Source organism: Eleutherodactylus coqui, chromosome 10, assembly GCF_035609145.1.
Source record: "Eleutherodactylus coqui strain aEleCoq1 chromosome 10, aEleCoq1.hap1, whole genome shotgun sequence".
Taxonomy (NCBI): Eukaryota; Metazoa; Chordata; class Amphibia; order Anura; family Eleutherodactylidae; genus Eleutherodactylus; species Eleutherodactylus coqui.
This window is the reverse complement of record NC_089846.1, coordinates 42,696,111-42,721,424: the sequence shown is the minus strand read 5'-3', so window position 1 is coordinate 42,721,424 and position 25,314 is coordinate 42,696,111. Positions and strand designations below refer to the sequence as shown.

The 25,314-nt window shown below is 45.0% G+C and overlaps 1 protein-coding gene across 2 annotated transcripts in view; it reads right to left on the bottom strand.

Annotated features, from left to right (window-relative positions):
* TEX11 (testis expressed 11) overlaps positions 1 to 25,001 on the bottom strand; it is a 120,415-nt gene extending 95,414 nt beyond the window's left edge. For both annotated transcript variants that reach the window (XM_066579786.1, XM_066579787.1), the window contains exons 1-7: positions 24,900 to 25,001; positions 20,326 to 20,405; positions 3,858 to 3,938; positions 3,648 to 3,767; positions 3,278 to 3,358; positions 1,518 to 1,603; positions 540 to 597 (exon numbers count right to left, since the gene is read on the bottom strand). In XM_066579786.1, the coding sequence (XP_066435883.1) occupies positions 540 to 597; positions 1,518 to 1,603; positions 3,278 to 3,358; positions 3,648 to 3,767; positions 3,858 to 3,938; positions 20,326 to 20,405; positions 24,900 to 24,903 (510 nt within the window). In that variant the 5' untranslated portion in view covers positions 24,904 to 25,001. The remainder of the gene's footprint in view (positions 1 to 539; positions 598 to 1,517; positions 1,604 to 3,277; positions 3,359 to 3,647; positions 3,768 to 3,857; positions 3,939 to 20,325; positions 20,406 to 24,899) is intronic.
* Positions 25,002 to 25,314: the final 313 nt, after the last annotated feature.

The window sequence follows — 25,314 nt, the reverse complement described above, 5'->3', positions numbered from 1 at the left end:
AGGAAGGTCCCCCAATATGACTGTCTCTCTCTGGCTGTTTATGGAGGTACTTTCAAGAAGTTCTCCTGCTTATGAGGCCACTTTCTGGTGGCTTCACTATGTATATAAGAGTACTTTCTGGCAGCCACACTGTAAACAATGCAATTTCCTGGTGGATGCAAGATGTTCGATGTAACTTTTGACAGTCACATTTGGTCTGGGAATACTCTGCCTGTACTTCAAAGCCACGGTTTGGAAAATACTCTGTATATCTGTTGGTAGGTATTGTATATATTATAAGCACATTCTTTGGCAGGCAGATCAATTAATATAGCTGAGGCATAGCTAGAAAAAAAACTTTCTTAACAGGCTGGGCCACAGTGAAAAGAAAGGGGAAGTGAATGAGCACAACCAGAGAAGACATTCACTTCAAGGGTGCCCATAAACACTACGGCAAATCAGCGGCGACGGCATTCGAATTTTCACTAAGTGCTTTGTTGCAACTGCACTTCCTACTGTTTCAAGTGATATGTAATATGGAACTATTATTACAAGCTCACCTGCATTTCATGTCCAGTGCTGTACCTCTTATCTGCCTTCCCAATGTCGTAACTCTGGCTGCACGGATAAAACAACACCATAAATAAACACATTAATGTGTTTGTTTGCAACATATCTTAAAGATTGCACTTCAGCACAGTGTCTTTATTTTAATTGTTAATAGACATTCTAGAACCTAGAAATGGCAGGGTTCGTGCAACATAATAGATCGATAAAGGTAAGGTCACTGATCAAAAGACAGAGTCAAGAAACAGTCCTTGGCAAATCCAAAACTGCAAACAGTAAATACCTTCTAAAACGAAGCCTGAAACCTTGTTGTTCAGGCAAGTTGTGACAGTTCTGAGAAGTTTTAAAGAATCAGAGGTACTGACAACAGATGACATTTGCATGTCCCTTTAACATGTCATTCAGCGTGCCTGCCACTATGGAGAACATGGCAGCCCTGACCTCTTCACCATGTTGGTTGGACATGATAAAATAGAATGCACCTTAAAAAAAACACACTAGGTCTTACAATAAAATCATCTAAATAAGTGTTGAGGACATGCCCTGAAGCACCATATGCAACCACAGATCCTGCACCTTGAACTACAATGCAATAACAGTAGATAATGCATTTTGGCCACCAGGTGGCAACGTAGCAATGGATTTATATACCAAAAAACTATACTGTATATAACTCCGTTTGTAGGAAATGGCATATAAACTATAGCAGCTCTTAAAACTATATAAACAGGCAGAAAATGTCTTAACATGTTGTGGCAGTTTTGCCTCAGCACCTTACATGATGGCACATTCCCTTTATCACTTTTTAACATTAACATGAGAATTTTTAGCACAAGGAATTTAAGGCAATCTTATATAAAATACACTCTGGATTTCCTTAACAAGGCAGAGAGGTTTTATAAGTTAATAAATGATATTAGAGTATTAATAACGATTGCAATATTACTAAATGAAAATTAATCCACCCGTACCTTAACCAAAAAGTACTTTGATCATAAACCTTCTTCTCATAAGTCTCTACTCCAAAGTTATAGCACAGTATAGACAGGTATGCAGTCTGTGAACAAAAAATGATCAATCAATTATTAAAAAGATTAATTACCTAAGAGATTGAAAATACAGTAGAAAGTAAAAAAATAAAGTGAACAAGGCCTAAAGCTGTGTTCACATCCACCGCACGGAAATTCCGCTGCATTTTTTTGAGACAAGATTTCCGCCACAAGTGAGCCCAGTCTAAGGGGTAATGTGTACAAATACTAGAAAAAAAAGTTTTTGAAAATTCATAGTTCTTTATTTTTTCAAAATAGTACATCTACCCTAAAATAAAGTATAGAAATTGTTCCGCATTTTGTTTTGGTCATTTTGATGTATAACTTGTATAGTCTTGGATCACAGTGTGAAAATAACGATGGTTTGGGTTAGGGCTCCCACCCACTGGCGTTTTTTTCTCCACTGCGCTGCGAGAGTAAGTGAAAACTCTCGCAGAGCAGTGCTAGAAAATCGCTGGGATATCGCTACGACAGTCTCTTTAATGGGGCCAGCGGCAGCAGCGCTAGCCCCATTGAAAAGATATGGAGAATGCCGCGGACTTCTGCCACAGCTGTGACAGCTGTGGCAGGAGTTTGCTTCATCCCCGCGGGGACCGAAGTCAGCGGCATGCTATCCCATTGCTTTCAATGGGATCGGCACTGCTGCCGATCCCATTGAAAGCAGTGGTTTCTGACAAGCCCCGCAGAATGATTATCATTATATTGAAATATAAGTCCTTCCCCGATAATCATAAAAGAGTGGTTAAAAAAGTAATTAAAAAGTTACTCACCTCTCTTGCTGTCAGCCGCGTCCTCCGGCTGGCTCCCCGGTACTGCTACTGAGCTCTTTCAGCAGAATGAGTATTCATTCATTCATTCAACATTCATGAATGAATAGCTAAGAGCTATCTGTCATTGGCTGAGCGCTCAGCCAATAGCTAAGCAGTAGCTGCTATTGGCTGAGCCCTCAGCCAATCTGCACAGCCCTTTCAGTAGGCGGGGATTTTTAATTTCCCGTCTGCTGAAAGTGTTGGACAGCAGTGCCGGCTGACAGCAGGAGAGGTGAGTAACTTTTTTATTATTTTTTTAACCACTTTTTTATGATTATCGGGGAAGGGCTTATATTTCAAGCCCTTCTCCGATAATCATTCTGCGGGGCTTGTCAGAAACCACTGCTTTCAATGGGATCGGCAGCAGTGCCGATCCCATTGAAAGCAATGGGATAGCATGCCGCGGACTTCTGCCACAGCTGTCACAGCTGTGGCAGAAGTCCGCAGCATTCTCCATATCTTTTCAATGGGGCTAGCGCTGCTGCCGCTGGCCCCATTGAAAAGACTGGCGATGTCGCAGCGATATTCCAGCGATTTTGGGGTATCTGCCGGCGTTTTTCTCGCACTGCGATGCGAGACTTTAACTTTAGAATCGCATCGCAGTGGAGAAAAAAACGCCAGTGGGTGGGAGCCCTTAGTGTGGGTGGTGGTTTTTTCTTTTTTTTTCAGATTTAGATTTTATTCTATCGTTTTTCTTATTACTTATTTTTTTGTATCTATTTTTTAACACGTGCTCTATGACATCATATAAGACCTCTAGAGGGACATTCACAATGTCATTTTTTTATTGATTTGCAATTAGTAGTAATGAGGTTAATAATCATGCATTGTTATGTAGCATATATGAAAAATTATCTGAGGAACAACTCTCACCTCTTTTGGTTGTCTCTGTAACATATCTTTGCATTTCTGAATCAAATGTGAAGCCAATTCAAAATTTTCCTGAGACACTGCCTGTAACGATGCATACAGAATAAATGTTTATTCCTGTTTTTAAATGCTAGCTTTACTAGAAAATATAGCGTTTTTTACTTAACAATCTCATTTCCATCTTCCAGGCTTTCTGTTGCTCATTTACACAAACACATGGATTGGAAATATGGAATTTGTGTGATGACATACAGGTGTCTACCAGTCAGAATTTTTTATTTTTATATCTACTTAGCCGTTTAGGGCCTTGCTTAGTTTATGTATACTGTATAGTAAGCTTTGATACTGCTTGTCTCATGTCAACTTGACTTACAGCTTCAGCTTGATATGTTAACACTTTAAAAATATCATGTTCCACATAGGCTTTATGCATATTCACATCTGTCTCTTCACTGCTTCTTTGATTCATCATGGAATATAATTTTTCCAAACCCTAGCAAAAACAAGATAAGCAGACAAATCAAGATGAGCCACGGTTCTTGCTTTACAGCAACTGTACAGCATCTAGATAGATTTTACTTACATTTAATGCAATTTCAAGAAATTCAGTGGCATTGTCAGGCTTCCCAGCATCTATCCAGGCTTTTCCAGTTGTCATGGACATCTATGTTATGATGTAAAGCTGTTGTTATATCAACCAACTCGTTAGGCCCCATTCACAGTTTGTTTCTTTTTTTTTAGTGGATTTTGACTTCCATTTAAATCCACGCCACAGTTCACACAATGCAAATTCTTTCCTGCATGCATTTGAAATCCACGTCACAGAAAAAGGCAATTGATATATTCATTCTGTACACGGATTCTGTGTCGGAAAATTCCACTCGAATCCTCCCCATTGAATGGGGTAATCCACCTGCAGATCTGTGTCATATTCAAATGCAAGTCTGTGTCAAAAATCTGCAGTAACTATGCAGATTTCTGACACAAATTCTTATTGATGTGACGCAGATTTTTCACCAAATGAATGAGGCCTTAAATTGGAAAATCCTGTAAGGTTACCTCATTGTCAAATCAGACATTTGATGTTCTAGTCTTATGATGGCTCCAGTCAAAATTGCTGGCATGCAAAAAAGATGAGGAAAGATGGGACCCAATCTCACCCTGTGATTCCTTACTTTCTAGTATGTCCTATATCACAGGAATACATGGTAACTGCCCTGACAAGAGCGACCCGGTATAACAGTCCTTACATAGGAGACATTCTGCAGTGTTTATGGTCCACAAGAAGCAGGGGCATAGATAAATGCTCATTGGCCTGGGGGCAAAAGTTTATCTTGGGGCCCCCCAACTTGTCTTAACCCCATAACCTGTAAAGGTACCCTAACAGTAAAAGAAAGCAGCTGATTGAGTGAGAAGCTCTAATTCCACACTGAAACTGCTGCCGCTAATAGATGGGCTCTCACCAATAAGCCAATAAGACTGCAGCTTGTTTTGAGCAGAATATAAGATTTTAGCAGCAGGTCTGTATTGTGAAATCTGGTGACCTATCCTCTTTAAAGAGGATCTGTCAGCTCTCCCAGCATGTCTCTTTTAGTAAATAATTGCACTCCCCACATCATCACATTTCTGGAACACCTTTTCTTAGCAGTCTGTGTTGTGCCATTACTATGGTATTCCTCCTAGAAATGTATAAATAAATTGACAACAGGGCATTACAAGTTAGGTAGGGATGTCCATGAGCAGACTGTGTATAGAAGCACCCCTTTGATAAAGGGAATGGTAACACCCAATTGTCCATTTACCACAGGTTCACATGAACGTATAGTAAGATGTCCGTAATATGCACATATTACAAATAAAATTCCATCAGAATGCCATCTGTTTTTGCCTCCGTATTTACTTTCAATTGTATCATTTTCCACTGCGTAAATATGACTCTGTTTTTTTTGCCCAATAGAATAGTAGCAATGAATGCAAATACGGATACAAATACAGATCAAATACTGCTGCAATATGAATGCAATATGGTTGAATGGTATGAAAAATATGCCCACATAAATAGATTCATAGATTTTCATTAGCGCTGTATTACAGTCTGCAAAACACAATGCAAAGAGGTTTTAAAACTATGATCAGAAAGTGGGCTACATCTGTCATATGCTGCAGAAGGCACGGGCACACTCCTTGATCCATCTCCATCCCTTCAACGAATATTTACAGTCTAGGGTACATACTACATCCTGCCAGCACCATAAGGCTAGAGCTACACAGCAATTTTGGCTGTGCAACCAAAGATTGCTGTCTACCACTGTAATATCTCACTGCCACTAAGCTCAATGGATAATACCAGTAAAAAGAAGGGGTGAGGCAATACTCGGGGAGGCTAAAATCTATAAACAAGAGTCTTTGTGAGAAATTTTTCTTCCTTATTACAGAAAATTAAAATGTTAAATTTGGTGGTGTGAAGTTTTTTTCCGAGGCAGCCAACTCCAAAACAGTCACATAATTTTAGGAGGACATATATAAAAGGTAAACAAAGGGAAAAAAATGGGTATAGGCGTAACTTTGTTGTAAGAGAAGAATGAGACGTTATTTTTATCTCAACTCCTCTGTTTTTATTTCAGACCAGCATACAGAAACATGTTTCAGGGCCGTGGCGCCCCTTCCTCAGTATTTTGCAGGGAATACACTTATACATGAATAGGTAATGAATAGAGATGAGCGAACACGTTCGGCCCCGCCCCTTTTTCGCCCGAACACCAAACTTTGCGAACACTTCAGTGTTCGGGCGAAAAAGTTCGGGGGCCGCCGTGGCAGCGCGGGGGGGTGCGGCGGGGAGTGGGGGGGAGAGGGAGAGAGAGAGGGCTCCCCCCTGTTCCCCGCTACTGCCGCCCGCGCCGCCGCGCATCTCCCCGCCCCCCGGCGGCACCCGGACCTTTACGCGCGAACACTGCAGTAACGGACACGTTCGCTCATCTTTAGTAATGAATCATCTATTATTATATTTATTTATTACTTAATTTTCTTTTATATTCATTCTCTTGTATTTTTCTATTTTGACATTAATTTACTTCCATGTAATTATCATGTCATGATGTGCAATAACACCTCCATCCCCTTCCTTTCCCACTCCCCCCTACCTATCCTCCAATTTCATACTGTATTACCCATTCATACATAAGTATATACCCGGGAAAATGCTGAGGAAGAGGGACCACGGTCCTGAAACACGTTTATGTATGCTGCTCTAAAATAAAAACAGAGGAGGTGAGCTAAAAATAATGTCTTGTGAATCTCTTAACCCCCTAGTGACGAAGCCTGTTTACGATTTAGTGACTAAGCCAAATTTTGGAAATCTGACATGTGTCACTTTAATATAGAATAAATCTGTAAAGGTTTTGCATATCCCAGTGATTCTGACATTGTTTTTGCGCCACATTTTGTACTTTATTTAGGTGGTGAAAATAGACAGATAGAATTTATGCATAATTATTAAAAGTGCCAAAACTGGGAAAAGTTTTAAAAAATTATTGTTTTTTCACATTTTCAATTGCAATATCTCAAATATGTGCAAACATACTGTACAAATTTTTGATAAAATATATATTTCCATTAGTTTACTTTATTCTGGACGCACATTTGAAAAACTAGTTTTTTTAGCCATTTAGGAGGCGTACAAATTTAACATCAACATTTTGAAGAAAATTTGGTTCCCTGCACCAAGTCAAGATTGCAAAGGCTCATAGGTGTCAGGATGATAGCTACCCCCACAAATGACCCCATTTTAAAACTATGCCCCTTAATGTATTCACTGAGGGGTGTCATGAGTATTTTTACCCCAAAGTTTTTTTTCAGGAATTAATGCAATTTAGAGGAGGAAAAATACAATTTCATATTTTTGCAAATACATAATTTTAACCCCTTCATGACATGGCCTATTTTGGGCTTAAGGACGCAAGGATTTTTGGCGGATTTTCTTCTCCATTTATCAAAAGTCATAATTTTTTTATTTTTCCGTCGACGTGGCCGTATAAGGGCTTGTTTTTTGCGTGGCGAACTGTAGTTTTTATCGGTGCCATTTTTGGATACATAGACTATATTGTAAAACTTTAATTTTTTTTTTATGATAGCAGGGAGAGAAAACGCATCAATTCTGCCATAGATTTTTTTTTACAGCGTTAATCATGCAGCATAAGGCCTTAGTCAGACGGGCGTTTTTTCGCGCGATTTGCGGATCGCATGACGGATGCGCATCCGCAACTCGCGTGACCGGTGCGCGCAAGTCGCCCGCAAATCGCCCGAAAATCTGCTCCTAGCCGCGTTTCATTAGAAACGGGCTGGAGCTGTCCAGCGCATTGCATTCAATGGAGACGGCAATAGAGCCGCCTCCATTTAAAGCAATGCGCTGCGGGTGACCCCGGGATGAATTGTCGGGAAGGGCTTAAATATATAAGCCCTTCCCTGCAATGCATCCTAAAATGTGTTAAAATAAAAAAAAATTGTATACTCACCTTCTCCCGGCAGCCGGAGCTCCGCGCGGCCGTCCTGCAGTGGGTGTGAAGGGGGTGTGAGTCAGACCTGCCCCCTGATTGGCTCAGCGCTGAGCCAATCAGAGGCATGCCTCACTCACACCCATTCATGAATTCATGAATGGATGTGAGTCAGACCTGCCCCTGATTGGCTGAGCGCTGAGAGGCAGCAGTCACTCACCCATTCATGAATTCATGAATGGGTGTGTGAGTGAAACCGGCCTCTGATTGGTCAGGGCTGTGACCAATCAGAGGCAGATCATTCAGCAGGCGGGGATTTTAAAGCCCCGCCGGCTGAATAGTGCTGAGAAGCAGTTCAGGAGAAATGACAGCGGCCGCGGCTGGACTCCGGCTGCAGCGGAAAGGTGAGTATACAATTTTTTTTTATTTTAACACATTTTAGGATGAATTGCGTTTTTAGGAAGGCAAAATGCTAAAAATTAGCATTTTGCCTCAGTTTTTTAGGGTTTTTTTTTTACGCTATTTTCCGTGCACACTCAAAAGCATGTGCAGCTTATTGTACGCGTCGTTATGGACGCGACAATACCAAATATGTGGGGCTTTAATTTTTTTAACCTTTTTTTATGCTGATATGAGAAAAAGCATAAAAAAGGGTTTTTTTCCTTTTTTTTTTACATTTTTTTTTTATTCATTTTTTTAATCTCTTTTTTTTTTACACAACTTGTGTCCCCCTGGGGGACTTTGACCACAGTACTGCCCATTGCTGTGAAAAGGCATGGCAGGGCTACTGCCCTGCCATGCCTTATCGCTTACACAGCGATAATAGGCATTGGCAATACAGGACGCCAGTGTCTGGCATCCTGTTGCCATGGCGACAGGCCGGGCTCTCGTGAGTGCGCTCCCTCTGTGAACTCTTTCCCTGCCGCGATCTACTTAGATCGCGGCAGGGAAGGGGTTAACAGCAGGGGGGCGCATCTTCGATGGCCCCCGCTGTTGCAGCAGGATGCCGGCTGTGACTGACAGCCGGCTCCCGCTGCGGGATAGCGCGGGATCATATGTGATCTTGCGCTATCCCCAGGACGTAAGTTTACGTCCTGTTGTGGGAAGTACCCCGCTCCCAGGACGTAAACTTACGCCCTGGAGCGGGAAGGGGTTAAAGGCAGTTTTTTTCTTTAGTGCACATGAAAATGAGGTTTTACACCCCAAAATGGATACCCCTATTTGTCCTGTATTCGGAAACATACCTATTGTGGCTCTTATATTATGTCAGTATGCACAACGGGGCCCAAAATGAAAGGAACAGCCGTGGCTTTCAGAACAGACATTTTGCTTGAAGGCATTTTAAGCCCCTTAGTCCACTGGTAGAGCCCTTAAGTAGCCAAAACGATAGAGAACCCCCACAAATTTCCCCATTTTGAAAACTAGACAACTTAACGAATTAATGTAGGGGTCTACTGTGTATTTGGACCCCACAGTTTTTGAATGCAGCTAAGCAAAACAGAAGGAAAAAAATTACAATTTACATTTTTTTGCAAACTTAAAAAACAGGGGTTTTTTTGTACAGCGTACATATGAATAAAGACTTGCATCCCAAAATGGATCCCTCTGTTTGTACTGTGTTCAGAAACATACCAATTGTAGCCCTAATCTTATGTCTGTATGCACAAGGGGCCAAAACCAAAAGAAGCAGCCGGTGGCTTGCAGCACAGAAATTTTGCATGAAGGTGATTTAGGCGCCGTTGCCCACTTGTGGAGCCATTGAGCGGCTAAAACGAAAAAGAACCCCCAAAAGGTTGCGCCTATACCCATTAAGTCCAATGGAACACAGGTTGCCACAACCACAGTGTTGCAGCTGCAAAAAGTCTAATCAAGTTGGATTTTTCACAATTGCGACGTTGCTGTAACTCACAACTCACACTACGACTCCACTGAATTCAATAGCAGCTTGATGTCGCAGTGCTGCGCAGCGAACTGTCGTCGCCCAACCACTGTTGTGGCTGAATACGCTGTGTAGCCCTAAATTTAATGTAGGAAGGGATTAAAAGGAATTGATAAGGGAATCTGTGTATGGAAATGTTTGCACTATTGCAAATGTGTTACACTTGGTGTCACACCAGTACTAGTAAATACAATTCACTGTGACAACCAAGGCTCTTGTAAGCTGTTAGACTTTCTCACTGAAAAGGCCCGAAAATAAAATATAATCTTTATTAATTTAAAGGATAAAAAACCCCTCTAGATTCAGGGGGTAATTGAGACCCGAAACAGACACAAAGAGACAAACACACAAAAAACCTATGGGAATTTAAGCAATTGGCTTAGATACATCAATTCATACCGACCTCATTGGTTATAGAGGTAGGTAATACTGTGAGGGCGTAAAATGAATTAGTGAAAGCGGTGGCCGTTTACTGTAAAAGGGGGCCAGAAAGGTGGTCACTAAATAATTAGCTTGTGGTTATTATCCACTGGTAGAAACGTGCGCGTTATTATGGAGAGCCTCGTTCATACCAGGATATATTGCCACTCAACAGTACTAAGTAAGGGGTGCTGATACTCAGCAATCCATAAAATCAGCATCCCTTACTTAGTACTTTCTGGCCCCCTTTTACAGTAAACGGCCACCGCTTTCACTAATTCATTTTACGCCCTCACAGTATTACCTACCTCTATAACCAATGAGGTCGGTATGAATTGATGTATCTAAGCCAATTGCTTAAATTCCCATAGGTTTTTTGTGTGTTTGTCTCTTTGTGTCTGTTTCGGGTCTCAATTACCCCCTGAATCTAGAGGGGTTTTTTATCCTTTAAATTAATAAAGATTATATTTTATTTTCGAGCCTTTTCAGTGAGAAAGTACTAGTAAATACGACTTAACTAGAGATGAGCGAACGTGTTCTTCCGAGCTTGATATTCGTGCAAATATTAGGGTGTTCGGGATGTTCGTTATTCGTAACGAACACCATGCGGTGTTCGGGTTACTTTCACTTCCTTCCCTGAGACGTTAGCGCGCTTTTCTGGCCAATTGAAAGACAGGGAAGGCATTACAACTTCCCCCTGTGACGTTCAAGCCCTATACCACCCCCCTGCAGTGAGTGGCTGGGGAGATCAGGTGTCCGCCGAATATAAAAGTCGGCCCCTCCCGCGGCTCGCCTTAGATGCCGTGTGAGTTAGATGAGGGACAGTGCTGTTTGTACCGGAGCTGCTGTAGGGAAAGAATTGGTAGTTAGTGTAGGCTTCAAGACCCCCCAAAGGTCCTTATTAGGGCCACTGATAGCTGTGTGTTGGCTGCTGTTAGCAGTGGCAATTTTTTTTTTCTCAAAATCGCCTCTGCAGAGCGTTGCACCCGGCATTAGGGACAGAAGTGCTGCATAGGCAGGGAGAGTGTTAGGAGTGAGTGTAGCCTTCAAGAACCTCAACGGTCCTTTCTAGGGCCATATTTAACCGTGTGCAGTACTGTGCTGGCTGCTGTTAGCTGTGCTGCTTTTTTTTTTACTTCTCAAAATCGCCTCTGCAGAGCATTGCACCCTCCATTGATACTGCAGGGAAAGAATTGTATAGGCAGGGCCACAACACAGTTATTATTCATTGAATATACGCAGTGCTGCCTTTTGGTGGAAAAAAACGGAAAATATTTCTATTTGTCCTGCCTCTGTCCGTCCTAAGGGCGGTGGACACGTGTCGGCTGCGTGTGCAACCTTTAAAAATCAGACGCACCCAGCTACGTTTTACTCCTGGCTTCGCCATTTGCTTTCCTTAATTGGGAAAAAAAATACCTGCTCTGCCACAGTTAATAACTCTGCTACCCTCACGTTCTGTGACACATTAGCAGGGACACAGCACAGTTATTAAACTTCTCATGTTCATTGAATATACGCAGTGCTGCCTTTTGGTGCAAAAAACCGGAAAATATTTCTATTTGTCCTGCCTCTGTCCGTCCTAAGGGCGGTGGACACGTGTCGGCTGCGTGTGCAACCTTTAAAAATCAGACGCACCCAGCTACGGTTTACTGCTGGCTTCGCCATTTGCTTTCCTTAATTGGGAAAAAAAATACCTGCTCTGCCACAGTTAATAACTCTGCTACCCTCACGTTCTGTGACACATTAGCAGGGACACAGCACAGTTATTAAACTTCTCATGTTCATTGAATATACGCAGTGCTGCCTTTTGGTGCAAAAAAACGGAAAATATTTCTATTTGTCCTGCCTCTGTCCGTCCTAAGGGCGGTGGACACGTGTCGGCTGCGTGTGCAACCTTTAAAAATCAGACGCACCCAGGTACGTTTTACTCCTGGCTTCGCCATTTGCTTTCCTTAATTGGGAAAAAAAATACCTGCTCTGCCACAGTTAATAACTCTGCTACCCTCACGTTCTGTGACACATTAGCAGGGACACAGCACAGTTATTAAACTTCTCATGTTCATTGAATATACGCAGTGCTGCCTTTTGGTGGAAAAAAACGGAAAATAATTCTATTTGTCCTGCCTCTGTCCGTCCTAAGGGCGGTTGACACGTGTCGGCTGCCTGTGCAACCTTTAAAAATCAGACGCACCCAGCTACGGTTTACTGCTGGCTTCGCCATTTGCTCTCCTTAATTGGGAAAAAAAATACCTGCTCTGCCACAGTTAATAACTCTGCTACCCTCACGTTCTGTGACACATTAGCAGGGACACAGCACAGTTATTAAACTTCTCATGTTCATTGAATATACGCAGTGCTGCCTTTTGGTGGAAAAAAACGGAAAATATTTCTATTTGTCCTGCCTCTGTCCGTCCTAAGGGCGGTGGACACGTGTCGGCTGCGTGTGCAACCTTTAAAAATCAGACGCACCCAGCTACGTTTTACTCCTGGCTTCGCCATTTGCTTTCCTTAATTGGGAAAAAAAATACCTGCTCTGCCACAGTTAATAACTCTGCTACCCTCACGTTCTGTGACACATTAGCAGGGACACAGCACAGTTATTAAACTTCTCATGTTCATTGAATATACGCAGTGCTGCCTTTTGGTGCAAAAAAACGGAAAATATTTCTATTTGTCCTGCCTCTGTCCGTCCTAAGGGCGGTGGACACGTGTCGGCTGCGTGTGCAACCTTTAAAAATCAGACGCACCCAGCTACGTTTTACTCCTGGCTTCGCCATTTGCTTTCCTTAATTGGGAAAAAAAATACCTGCTCTGCCACAGTTAATAACTCTGCTACCCTCACGTTCTGTGACACATTAGCAGGGACACAGCACAGTTATTAAACTTCTCATGTTCATTGAATATACGCAGTGCTGCCTTTTGGTGGAAAAAAACGGAAAATAATTCTATTTGTCCTGCCTCTGTCCGTCCTAAGGGCGGTGGACACGTGTCGGCTGCGTGTGCAACCTTTAAAAATCAGACGCACCCAGCTACGGTTTACTGCTGGCTTCGCCATTTGCTTTCCTTAATTGGGAAAAAAAATACCTGCTCTGCCACAGTTAATAACTCTGCTACCCTCACGTTCTGTGACACATTAGCAGGAAAACAGCACAGTTATTAAACTTAGATTATACATTCACTAGAGGCAGTGGGGCCTTTCGTTTTCAAAAAAGGGAAAAAATTATATTTGGCCTGCAGTCTTGCGCCAATTTATTAGCTGCCTGTGAAATTAAATCACTGGTAATACAGCATGCTGAGGGGTAGGGGTAGGCCTAGAGGACGTGGACGCGGCCGAGGACGCGGAGGGCCAAGTCAGGGTGTGGGCACAGGCCGAGCTCCTGATCCAGGTGTGTCGCAGCCGACTGCTGCGCGATTAGGAGAGAGGCACGTTTCTGGCGTCCCCACATTCATCGCCCAATTAATGGGTCCACGCGGGAGACGGTTATTAGAAAATGAGCAGTGTGAGCAGGTCCTGTCCTGGATGGCAGAAAGTGCTTCGAGCAACCTATCGTCAACCCGCAGTTCTGCGCCGTCCACTGCTGCAAATCCGAATCCTCTGTCTGCTGCTCCTCCTTCCTCCCAGCCTCCTCACTCCACTACAATGACACCTGCTCAGGAGCGGGAACACTCCCAGGAACTGTTCTCGGGCCCCTGCTTAGATTGGGCAGCAGCGGTTCCTCTCCCACCAGAGGAGTTTATCGTCACTGATGCCCAACCATTCGAAAGTTCCCGGGGTCCGGGGGAAGAGGCTGGGGACTTCCGCCAACTGTCTCAACAACTTTCTGTGGGTGAGGAGGACGATGACGATCAGACACAGTTGTCTTGCAGTGAGGTAGTAGTAAGGGCAGTAAGTCCGAGGGAGCAGCGCACAGAGGATTCGGAGGAAGAGCAGCAGGACGATGAGGTGACTGACCCCACCTGGTGTGCAACGCTTACTCAGGAGGACAGGTCTTCAGAGGGGGAGTCAAGGGCATCAGCAGGGCAGGTTGCAAGAGGCAGTGCGGTGGCCAGGGGTAGAGGCAGGGCCAGACCGAATAATCCACCAACTGTTTCCCAAAGCGCCCCCTCGCGCCATGCCACCCTGCAGAGGCCGAGGTGCTCTAAGGTCTGGCAGTTTTTCACAGAGACGCCTGACGACCGACGAACAGTGGTGTGCAACCTTTGTCGCGCAAAGCTCAGCCGGGGAGCCAACACCAACAGCCTCACCACCACCACCATGCGCAGACATATGATGGCCAAGCACCCCACAAGGTGGAACGAAGGCCGTTCAGCGCCTCCGGTTTGCACCCCTGACTCTCCCCCTGTGCCCCAACCTGCCACTGAGATGCAACCCCCCTCTCAGGACACAGGCACTACCGTCTCCTGGCCTGCACCCACACCCTCACCTCCGCTGTCCTCGGCCCCATCCAGCAGTGTAGTTCAGCGCACCGTCCAGCCGTCGCTTGCGCAACTGTTGGAGCGCAAGCGCAAGTACGCCGCCACGCACCCGCACGCTCAAACGTTAACCGTCCGCATAGCAAAATTCATCAGCCTTGAGATGCTGCCGTATAGGGTTGTGGAAACGGAGTCCTTCAAAAGTATCATGGAGGCGGCGGCCCCGCGCTACTCAGTTCCCAGTCGCCACTACTTTTCCCGATGTGCCGTCCCAGCCCTGCACGACCACGTCTCCCGCAACATTGTACGCGCCCTCACCAACGCGGTTACTGCCACGGTCCACTTAACTACGGACACATGGACAAGCACAGGCGGGCAGGGCCACTACATCTCCCTGACGGCACATTGGGTGAATTTAGTGGAGGCTGGGACAGAGTCAGAGCCCGGGACCGCTCACGTCCTACCCACCCCCAGAATTGCGGGCCCCAGCTCGGTGGTGGTATCTGCGGAGGTGTATGCTTCCTCCACTAAAGCACCCTCCTCCTCCTCCTCCTCCTCTGTCTCGCAATCAAGATGTGTTAGCAGCAGCATGTCGCCAGCAGTCGGTGTCGCGCGGTGTGGCAGCACAGCGGTGGGCAAGCATCAGCGGGCCGTGCTGAAACTACTCAGCTTAGGCGATAAGAGGCCCACGGCCCACGAACTGCTGCAGGGTCTGACACAGCAGACCGACCGCTGGCTTGCGCCGCTGAGCCTCCAACCGGGCATGGTCGTGTGTGACAACGGCCGTAACCTGGTGGCGGCTCTGCAGCTCGGCAGCCTCACGCACGTGCCATGCCTGGCCCACGTCTTTAATTTGGTGGTTCAGCGCTTTCTGAAAAGCTACCCACGCTTGTCAGACCTGCTCGTAAAGGCGCGCCGGCTCTGCGCACATTTCCGCAAGTCCCACACGGACGCTGCCACCCTGCGCACCCTGCAACATCACTTTAAGCTGCCAGTGCACCGACTGCTGTGCGACGTGCCCACACGGTGGAACTCTACGCTCCACATGTTGGCCAGGCTCTATGAACAACGTAGAGCTATAGTCGAATACCAACTCCAACATGGGCGGCGCAGTGGGAGTCAGCCTCCTCAATTCCTTTCAGAAGAGTGGGCCTGGTTGGCAGACATCTGCCATGTCCTTGGTAATTTTGAGGAGTCTACCCAGGTGGTGAGCGGCGATGCTACAATCATTAGCGTCACCATTCCTCTGCTATGCATCTTGAGAAATTCCCTGCAAACCATAAAGGCAGCTGCTTTGCGCTCGGAAACGGGGGCGGGGGAAGACAGTATGCCGCTGGATAGTCAGGGCACCCTCCTGTCTATTTCTCAGCGCGTACAGGAGGAGGAGGAGGAGCATGAGGAGGATGAGGAGGAGGGGGAAGAGACAGCTTGGCCCGCTGCTGACGGTACACCGGCTGATTGCCTGTCATCCTTTCAGCGTGTATGGCCTGAGGAGGAGGAGGAGGAGGAGGATCCTGAAAGTGATCTTCCTAGTGAAGACAGCCATGTGTTGTGTACAGGTACCCTGGCACACATGGCTGACTTCATGTTAGGATGCCTTTCTCATGACCCTCGCATTGCACGCATTCTGGCCACGACGGATTACTGGGTGTACACACTGCTCGATCCACGGTATAAGGAGAACCTGCCCACTCTGATTCCCGAAGAGGAAAGGGGTTCGAGAGTGTTGCTATACCACAGGACCCTTGCGGACAAGCTGATGGTAAAATTCCCAGCCGAGGGCAAGGTAGCAGGGGATGTGCGTAGATCGAGCAGCATGTACATCCCAGGCAGTGCAACAGTCTTTAAGGGCCTGGCCAGCTTTATGGCTCCCCACCAAGACTGTGTCACCGCTCCCCAGTCAAGGCTGAGTCGGCGGGAGCACTGTAAAAGGATGGTGAGGGAGTACGTAGCGGATCGCACGACCATCCTCGGTGACGCCTCTGCCCCCTACAACTACTGGGTGTTGAAGCTGGACACGTGACCTGAACTAGCGCTGTATGCCCTGGAGGTGCTTGCTTGTCCTGCGGCTAGCGTCTTGTCGGAGAGGGTGTTTAGTGCGGCTGGGGGAATCATCACAGATAAGCGTAGCCGCTTGTCAACCGACAGTGCCGACAGGCTAACACTCATCAAGATGAACAAAGGCTGGATTTCCCCAGACTTCTGTTCTCCACCAGCGGACAGCAGCGATACCTAAGCAATACGTAGGCTGCACCCGCGGATGGAAGCTACGTTCTCTCTCACCATCCAAAACGGGAACATTTCTGCTTCATCAATCTGTGTCTAATATTCCTCCTCCTCCTCCTCCTGCTCCTCCTCCTGAAACCTCACGTAATCACGCTGAACGGGCAATTTTTCTTAGGGCCACAAGGCTCACTCAAATAATTTTTCTGAACAATTTTTATAAGTTTCAATGCGCTTAAAAGCGTTGGAACTTTAACTTGAACCAATTTTTCGTTACACTGGGCTGCCTCCAGGCCTAGTTACCACTTAAGCCACATTAACCAAAGCGATTCACCTGCCATCTTGGTTGGGCATGGCCAATTTTTACTGAGGTACATTAGTACTGTTGGTACACCAAAGTTTTGGGGCCCTCACCTACAGTGTAATCATAGCAATTTGTATGTTCTTCGCCTGCACTCATGGTACAGAAAGGTGTGTGGGGTTGGCCTACACTTTAGCTACATAAATGTAACTTGGGCCTTGGCTATACTAAGGCTACTGAAATGGAACTAAGACTGCGCTCCCGCTATACTGCTGCTTCGGAATTGTTACTGGGGCCTGTCTTGAGTGCTACTATTGCTGACATGGAACGAAGACTGCGCTCCCGCTATACTGCTGCTTCAGAATTGTTACTGGGGCCTGTCTTGAGTGCTACTATTGCTGACATGGAACGAAGACTGCGCTCCTCCTATAATGCTGCTAGTGATATGTTAGTGGGGCCTGTCCTAATGCTACGGCTGAAATGTTACGAATTCTGGGCTCTGCCTATACCGCTGCTAATGGTATGTCTCTGGGGTGTGGAAACAGAGGCTTCCCAAAGACATAATGGCGGCGAGGCCATTTCCCACCAACGCGGTTACTGTAAAGGTGCATATAACCACGGACACGTGGAGAGGACACGTAGTGCCTCAAAAACATCCCCCTCCTCCTCCAACAGGGAAAACATTCTTGGCAAATGTCTTTGCATTGGTTCGTCTGGTGGCAGTCCAAGAATTTCACCTTTACCGACACAACAAGAGAGCCCCCACACCATCCCCCCGCCACGGCCCACTTAATCCTGGCCGCATTCCGAAAACCAACAAAATACAACCGTGCTACTAGGTCCGCAGTCACCACCACATTACCACCAACGCGGTTACTGTAAAGGTGCATATAACCACGGACACGTGGAGAGGACACGTAGTGCCTCAAAAACATCCCCCTCCTCCTCCAACAGGGAAAACATTCTTGGCAAATGTCTTTGCATTGGTTCGTCTGGTGGCAGTCCAAGAATTTCACCTTTACCGACACAACAAGAGAGCCCCCACACCATCCCCCCACCACGGCCCACTTAATCCTGGCCGCATTCCGAAAACCAACAAAATACAACCGTGCTACTAGGTCCGCAGTCACCACCACATTACCACCAACGCGGTTACTGTTAAGGTACATATTACCAGTCTGACTGGGGCATGCAGACACCTTGACAGAATGAATAGTGTGTGGCACATAGGTTCCCCATTGCTATGCCTACGTGTGCAGCTCCTGATGGCGGTGGCACAGGATTCTATTTCTCATTGCTTCTGTACAGCATTGTGGGCTATCGCCCCGCCACTTTTAAAGAGGGTCGCTGCCTAGCCATGCCAACCCTCTGCAGTGTGTGCCTGCGGTTCCTCCTCATGGCAGACGCACTTCTAAATAGACATGAGCGTGGTGTGGCATGAGGGCAGCTGAAGGCTGCGCAGGGACACTTTGGTGTGCGCTGTGGGGGGGAGGGGGGGCGGTTGGTCAGCATGTAACCCAGGAGAAGTGGCAGCGGAGTGTCATCCAGGCAGTGATTGTGCTTTGTTGTAGCTAGTGTGGTGCTTAGCAAAGGTATGCCATGCTAATGAGGGCTTTTCAGAAGTAAAAGTTGTTGGGAGGGGGGGGGCCCACTCTTGCCGGTATTGTGGCTTAATAGTGGGACCTGGGAACTTGAGATGCAGCCCAACATGTAGCCCCTCGCCTGCCCTATCCGTTTCTGTGTCATTCCCATCACTTTCTTGAATTGCCCAGATTTTCACACATGAAAACCTTAGCGAGCATCGGCGAAATACAAAAATGCTCTGGTCGCCCATTGACTTCAATGGGGTTCGTTGTTCGAAACGAACCCTCGAACATCGCGGGAAGTTCGTTCCGAATAACGAATACCCGAACATTTTGGTGTTCGCTTATCTCTAGACTTAACCACTTATTGACCACGCAATAGCTGCTGTCTCCTTCCATACATCACAGGTGTCAGCTGTTTATTGCAGCTGACACTTGCGGGCAACAGCCCCGTTTGGCCGCCCAGCCGATCAGGACTGTTAACTCTTTAATTGCCACTGTCAATTCTGACAGGGGCATTTAAATCCCCTGAACATCCCGTATGCCCCCCCCCCCCCCCCCGCGCGCACGCGGTGAGATCGGGAGAGCCGTGTGGGTGTCATGGCAGCCAGGGTCCTTCTGAAAGACCCCAGGGTTGTCATGGCAGAATGCCTATCAAGCCATCCCCAAGGGGTGGCTTGATAGGCTGCCTGTCAGAATGCATAAGCGACCTAAGCATCGCCGGTTGTGATCCTCTAGGAGTACTAAAAGAAAGTGTAAAAATAAGAACAATAAAGTTTTATTAATTATTTAAAAAAATAATAAAAGTTAAAAAAAAACCTTTTGCCATATTTACTATTAAATAATCTAAATAATAAAAAAAATACATATTTGGTATCGCTGCATTCGTAAAAGTCTATTCTTTTAAAGAAATGCATTATTGACCCCTCATGGTGAACGCTGTCCGAAAAAAAAATAAAACCCACCAGAAATGCGCTTTTTTGGTCACACTGTTACCAAGAAAAAAAGCGATCAAAAAGTCTTATATATTCCAAATGGTACCAACGGAAACTACAGGACATACCGCACAACTATATTGATGGAAAAATAAAAAAGTCATTGTGCGCAGAATATAGAGACAGAAAATAATTTTAAAAAATTAAATATCTTTAAAAAAATATATAAGAAGTACAGCAAAAAAAAAACCTATACAAGTTTGGTATTGTAGTAATCATATTGATCCATAGAATAAAGTTATCATGTCATTTTTGTTGCAGTTTGTGCGCCGTAGAAACAAGATGCATTGAAAGATGGTGGAATTTTTTTCCAATTCTCTCCACTTTTATTAATTTTTAAAAAGTTTTTCAGTACATTATATGGTACATTAAATACTACCATTGAAAAATACAACTTGGATAAATAAAATAGTTATGATTTTTTTAAAAAGGGGGAGGAAAAAAACGAAAATGAAAAAAAGCAAAAAAGTGTTGTCACTAAGGGGTTAATATATAGCGTTATACTTTATTATGTTGTATTGCAGTTTTAAAAAATGTATGTACTTGACCACATGAAACATACAAGGCACTGGAAAAAGTCAGTTTGAATATTTATGGACAAAAAAAACCTTCATTTTCCACAAAGTCAGAAAACACTATATAATTTTAGATACTAAGCATAATGGAAGTTTGCAAAGATGTACTTACCCAAATGTTTCTCTCCACGATTTCTTCCGATGGCTCCAAACCTTGACACCAATAAACAAGCCTGAACGATATATGCCGTACTATAATGGAATCAGCTATTTTACTTTTTATTTCACAAATACAATACCATTAGATTACAAGCTGAACTATCTCTGGGCACTAGAGATGAGCGAGCGTACTCGGAAAAGCACTACTCGCTCAAGTAATTTGCTTTATCCGAGTATCGCTGTGCTCATCCCTGAAGATTCGGGTGCCGCTGCGGCTGACAAGTGAGTCGCAGCGGGGAGCAGGGGAGAGCGGGCGGGAGAGAGGGAGAGAAAGATCTTACCTCCGTTCCTCCCCGCTCTCCCCTGCAGCTCCCCGCTCCGTGCCGGCACCCGAATCTTCAGGGACGAGCACAGCGATACTCGGATAAAGCAAATTACTCGAGCGAGTAGTGCTTTTCCGAGTACGCTCGCTCATCTCTACTGGGCACCAAAGATGTATTCAGGTGCTGGTTAATAATCGCATCCAAAACACATTTCAAAAACGGCAAATGCATGAGGGAAGTGCAAAACACTTATGAGCTATGTGAATATACCCTTACAATGCAGGTTATCAGGTGACTGTTTATACGAGTTTTTGATGTGTTTTTTTGAGCCATTTTTTCGTTTATATTTTCCTTGAATTTGGACCCACTTCTGGTTTTGACTGAAAAAATGGCATCAAAAAGTGCGAGATTCCACCAAGGCTGCTCTCACACATGCTGCTTTCTACCGCAATTAGCAAGGCATCCCGAGTGCCGTGCTAACCGTGGTACAATGCGTTCTAACGCCCCAATTTTCGAGTGCTGTCTATCCTATTTTCGTGCATTTTAGATCTTTAGAACGCACCTTATCACCCATTACAATAATGGGGTGCATTAAAAAGCGCTGTTAAACACCGTGACATGCGTTCAAAAACGCTGCTCTAATTCACGGTAAAAATTCAGCAATTTCGAGCTGCGTTTTCTGAACGCATGTGTAAGTGGCATAAATGTAAGATGCAGTGTCTACAAGTCAAATTAAGAGCTCGTTTATATGAGTGTTATGGGCGCACATTAGAGGTGAGTGAAAAGAGCGCTTCTATAAGAATCAATGGTTTCCTAGAGAACCTGTCACATGAAGGAATTTTAGAAGCACAAAACACTCGCAGCTTGAAAAGATAGGACATGTGTGGCTACAATGTCCACATCTAAGGCCCGTGCTGCTGGGAAAGATAGGACCTGACCTATCTTTGGTGCGAGTTGCGCAGGAGTTTCCATTAAATCCGATGTGAGCAGTTTACGGAAACTCCTGCGCGGAAAAAAAAGAAGACCCCCCGCTGTTTACTGCAGGACCTTTTCAATGTGCTGCCCAGAAGCCAGGAGGGTTCTGTTCATCTCCCCGGGGGTTCCCTTAATCCCCACAGGGACTAACAGGAGTTTACAGTTGGACATTTAAAACGTGCTTCTGGGTTGTAGGGGACTCCCTCTACCTTTTCCCCTAGCATGGGAATCCCAAGGGATTTCCCCATAGCAGGGAGAGAGAGGGGAGCGGGGTTACAGAGCTTTCCTGAGGGTTTCCCCGAGAGCGAGGGTGGAGCTAGAGGGACCCACCCTCTAGCCCCGTCCCTTCTCAATGTGCAATGAGGAAAATCCTAGCGAAGAGACGTCTAGCCCCCCCTCCCCTACCTGTCATGGGGATATCACTCGAGGATCCCCTGTAGCCCCGCCCCCTCTCTCTCTGCACTATGGGGATATCCAGCATGGATCCACATAGCAGGGAGAGACAAAGCGGGGCTATGGGTTAATGACCCACAACCCCGCTTTCTCTCTCACTGTGAAAACGCTAAAAATGCTTACTGTTGCCCTGATCCACTCTCGGCTCGATTATTGCAACTCGTTGCTGATCGGCCTCCCCTGCACCAGACTCTACCCTCTCCAATCCATCCTGAATGCGGCAGCCAGGCTCATCTTCCTGTCCAGCCACTACTTGGACGCCTCTGCCCTGTGCCGGTTACTGCACTGGCTGCCCGTTAAATACAGAATTCAATTTAAACTTGCTACCTTCATCCACAAAGCCCTCCACAGCGCAGCGACCCCCTATATTGCCTCCCTCATCTCAATCCATCACCTAACTCGGGCTCTCCGCTCTGCTAACGAAACCAGACCGAAAGCCCCCTTAATTTGAACTTCTTATTCCCACCTCCAAGACTTCTCCAGAGCAGCACCGGTCCTCTGGAACGACCTTCCAAAGGCTACCTGAGCAATCCAGGACTCGCAAAACTTCAGGCGTGCTCTAAAAACGCAACTCTTCAGAGAGGCATACCGCATTCCCTAAACAAACCCCTCTGTACTCCGCCTGATAACATGCTCCCTTATCTATTGACTGCAATCCCTGCCAGCCATCATAAACCGCTCTTGCAGTCATACCATTTCTGCCGTCACACGGCCAAATGTCTGACCATTGTCTATGTGTATAGACTCCCTCACTCTCCACCTCTCCATACCGTGCACATCTCCAGCCCTTTACCTTCTGTATCACCCCATTACTTGTAGTATGTAAGCTCGTTAGAGCAGGACCCTCATCCCTATTGTTTCCATCAACTGATTACTATGTAACCATGGTTCTGTAATTTTTGTATTTTTTGTCTTTCTGTATTCTCTGTCTATGTAAGCGCTGCAGAATACGTTGGCGCTATACAAATAAAGTTTATTATTATTATTATTATATAGGGAAATCCCGAAGCCCTACGGGGCTTCTTCTCTCTCTTCTCCTGGAGTACTGTATTTCCTGTATGTACCGAACAATTCCGCGATACAGCGAAAAACTCAGCGAAAACAGAATTAGATATCGGCTATCTGAAATCCATAATGCACTAAAGCCGCAATCATTGAACCGCGATATAACGAGGGATCGAGGTGTGTGTGTGTGATAACGAGGTGTGTGTGTGTATATATATATATATATATATATATATATATATATAAATAAATAAATAAAAGTATATCTACCTTCTTGGTAAATAGCTAGCAGCTTAAATGGTTCCCTTGTTCAATATTGTACACTGGTGTATGTTAAATTCCCATACTGCATCTCCCACATACCCAGGGCATAGCACTGCTCTCCAGATGTGTTTCTCATGAGAAAGAGCTGAGATGCCCATCGCTCATAAGGGAGGGCTGCTCCTTACCCGCTCCTTTGGATTCTTCGGTCCGGCCAGGGATATTGATGTCTATTCTAGTTTTGGTTTCTAGAAATCATGTGTTTAGTAGTAACATACACCTTAAGGCGTTAACATATGTCAGTCATTACAAACTAAGCCAATCATGAGTTGTTAGGATGTTGCATTTGTATCACTGCGTAATTTTGGGGTATATCTGTACCGTGATGATAATAATAAACCTGAAGTATATTGCCTTTGATACAGACGTGTGTGTCCCTGGCTATATATAAGCATGCATGCTGTTCTCATTATAATTAATTTGGAGCAGACAGTGAATTCAGAGGGAATATGATTTATTCCCATAACAAGAGAAATACTGATCCATACTTGCCCAAAAGGTAAAAATAGGTCTTGCTCAGTTTTTAAGAATCGGACAGGAAACATATGACCACGTGAATAGATACACTAGTTCAAAATTCTGCCACACAAAGCACAGACGCTTTGTGTGGCAGAATATTGTGTGGCTAAAATATGCTTCTCTGAAAGCGGCCTAATGGTCATTTTACATAGGTGTCTTTTGGGAAAATATCACAACTTTTGTGGCCGTTTTAGCAAAAGTCAGAACTGAATTAAAAAAAAAGGGAAATAAAATGAGGACCTAATTTTTTTTTCCTGCTGGATCCACTTCTGCCTTTCACTCTAAAAAAAAGTATCACCACATATGACAGCTATTTTTGCCTGCGCATGACAGAGTATCTCACGCTCGCAGAGGCTTCCTGGTTTCATTTTTTTTAAAATTTATTTCTAGCTCTGTTTCTTAGTGACGTTGCATACAAACGCCACACTTATGTAATGTAATTGCATATGTATAGCCTTCTGTACGCACTAATAGAAAACAATAGGGGTCTATCGCATGTAATATGTGGTAAAATAGAACATGCTGCATTGTTTTTACCTGCATATTATACAGAATGAAAAAACGCTGTTTTTGTGAGTGTAACAGCGAAAATCAATGAATTTGAATTGCTGCAATGTACCTCGTATTATACGCTCGTGCATTGTGTGCGTAATATGCAATTCAAATATGCTCCTGTAAGCCTGGTGTACAGGTAAGTTCACATGTAACATATACACTTGCTGATATTCCACAGACTTGCGTGTCGAAAATCTATAGCTTTCACAAGACAAGCAATATGGATCAGATTTCTAAAACTCTTATCCACATCATGCGGACAACATCCATAGCATAAATTGACATGTGGTGCGGATTTTAAAACGAGGAGGTGAAACCTGCATCAAAACTGTACTGGAATCCATTGCAAGTCTACTGGCAATACTAAAATCTGCTGTGGACCATACGTCCCCTGTAGATGTATCCTTATTCCTTACACATCACAGACAATATTTACCCATAGCTTGTTCCTTTTTTGTTATAGCATCTACTGCTCTCTTTGTGACTCCCCAATTCCACAGGTCTGCAGCACAGTCTTCTGTCTACAAGGTAAAAGGACATTTGTTATTCAATATCCATTACAAATGTATATCCTATAATAGGAAAAAAAATCCAAATTAATAGATATATGGCAAATGAGAAGAACAACAAAGTTAGGGGACCAAGAAAATCCGCATCCCTACCTCCCATCCTTTTCCCCACTTCCTAACTGATTTTACCCTTCAAATCCGCAGTGCATCCATAATTGTATTTGTGGATGCACTGCATATTGTCTGCACCTACTGACTTCTATTAAGCCCGTTTGCACGGAATCCGCACTGACATGGAGCATGCTGAAATTTGTCTTCTGCACTGAACGGTCCGCAAATCAA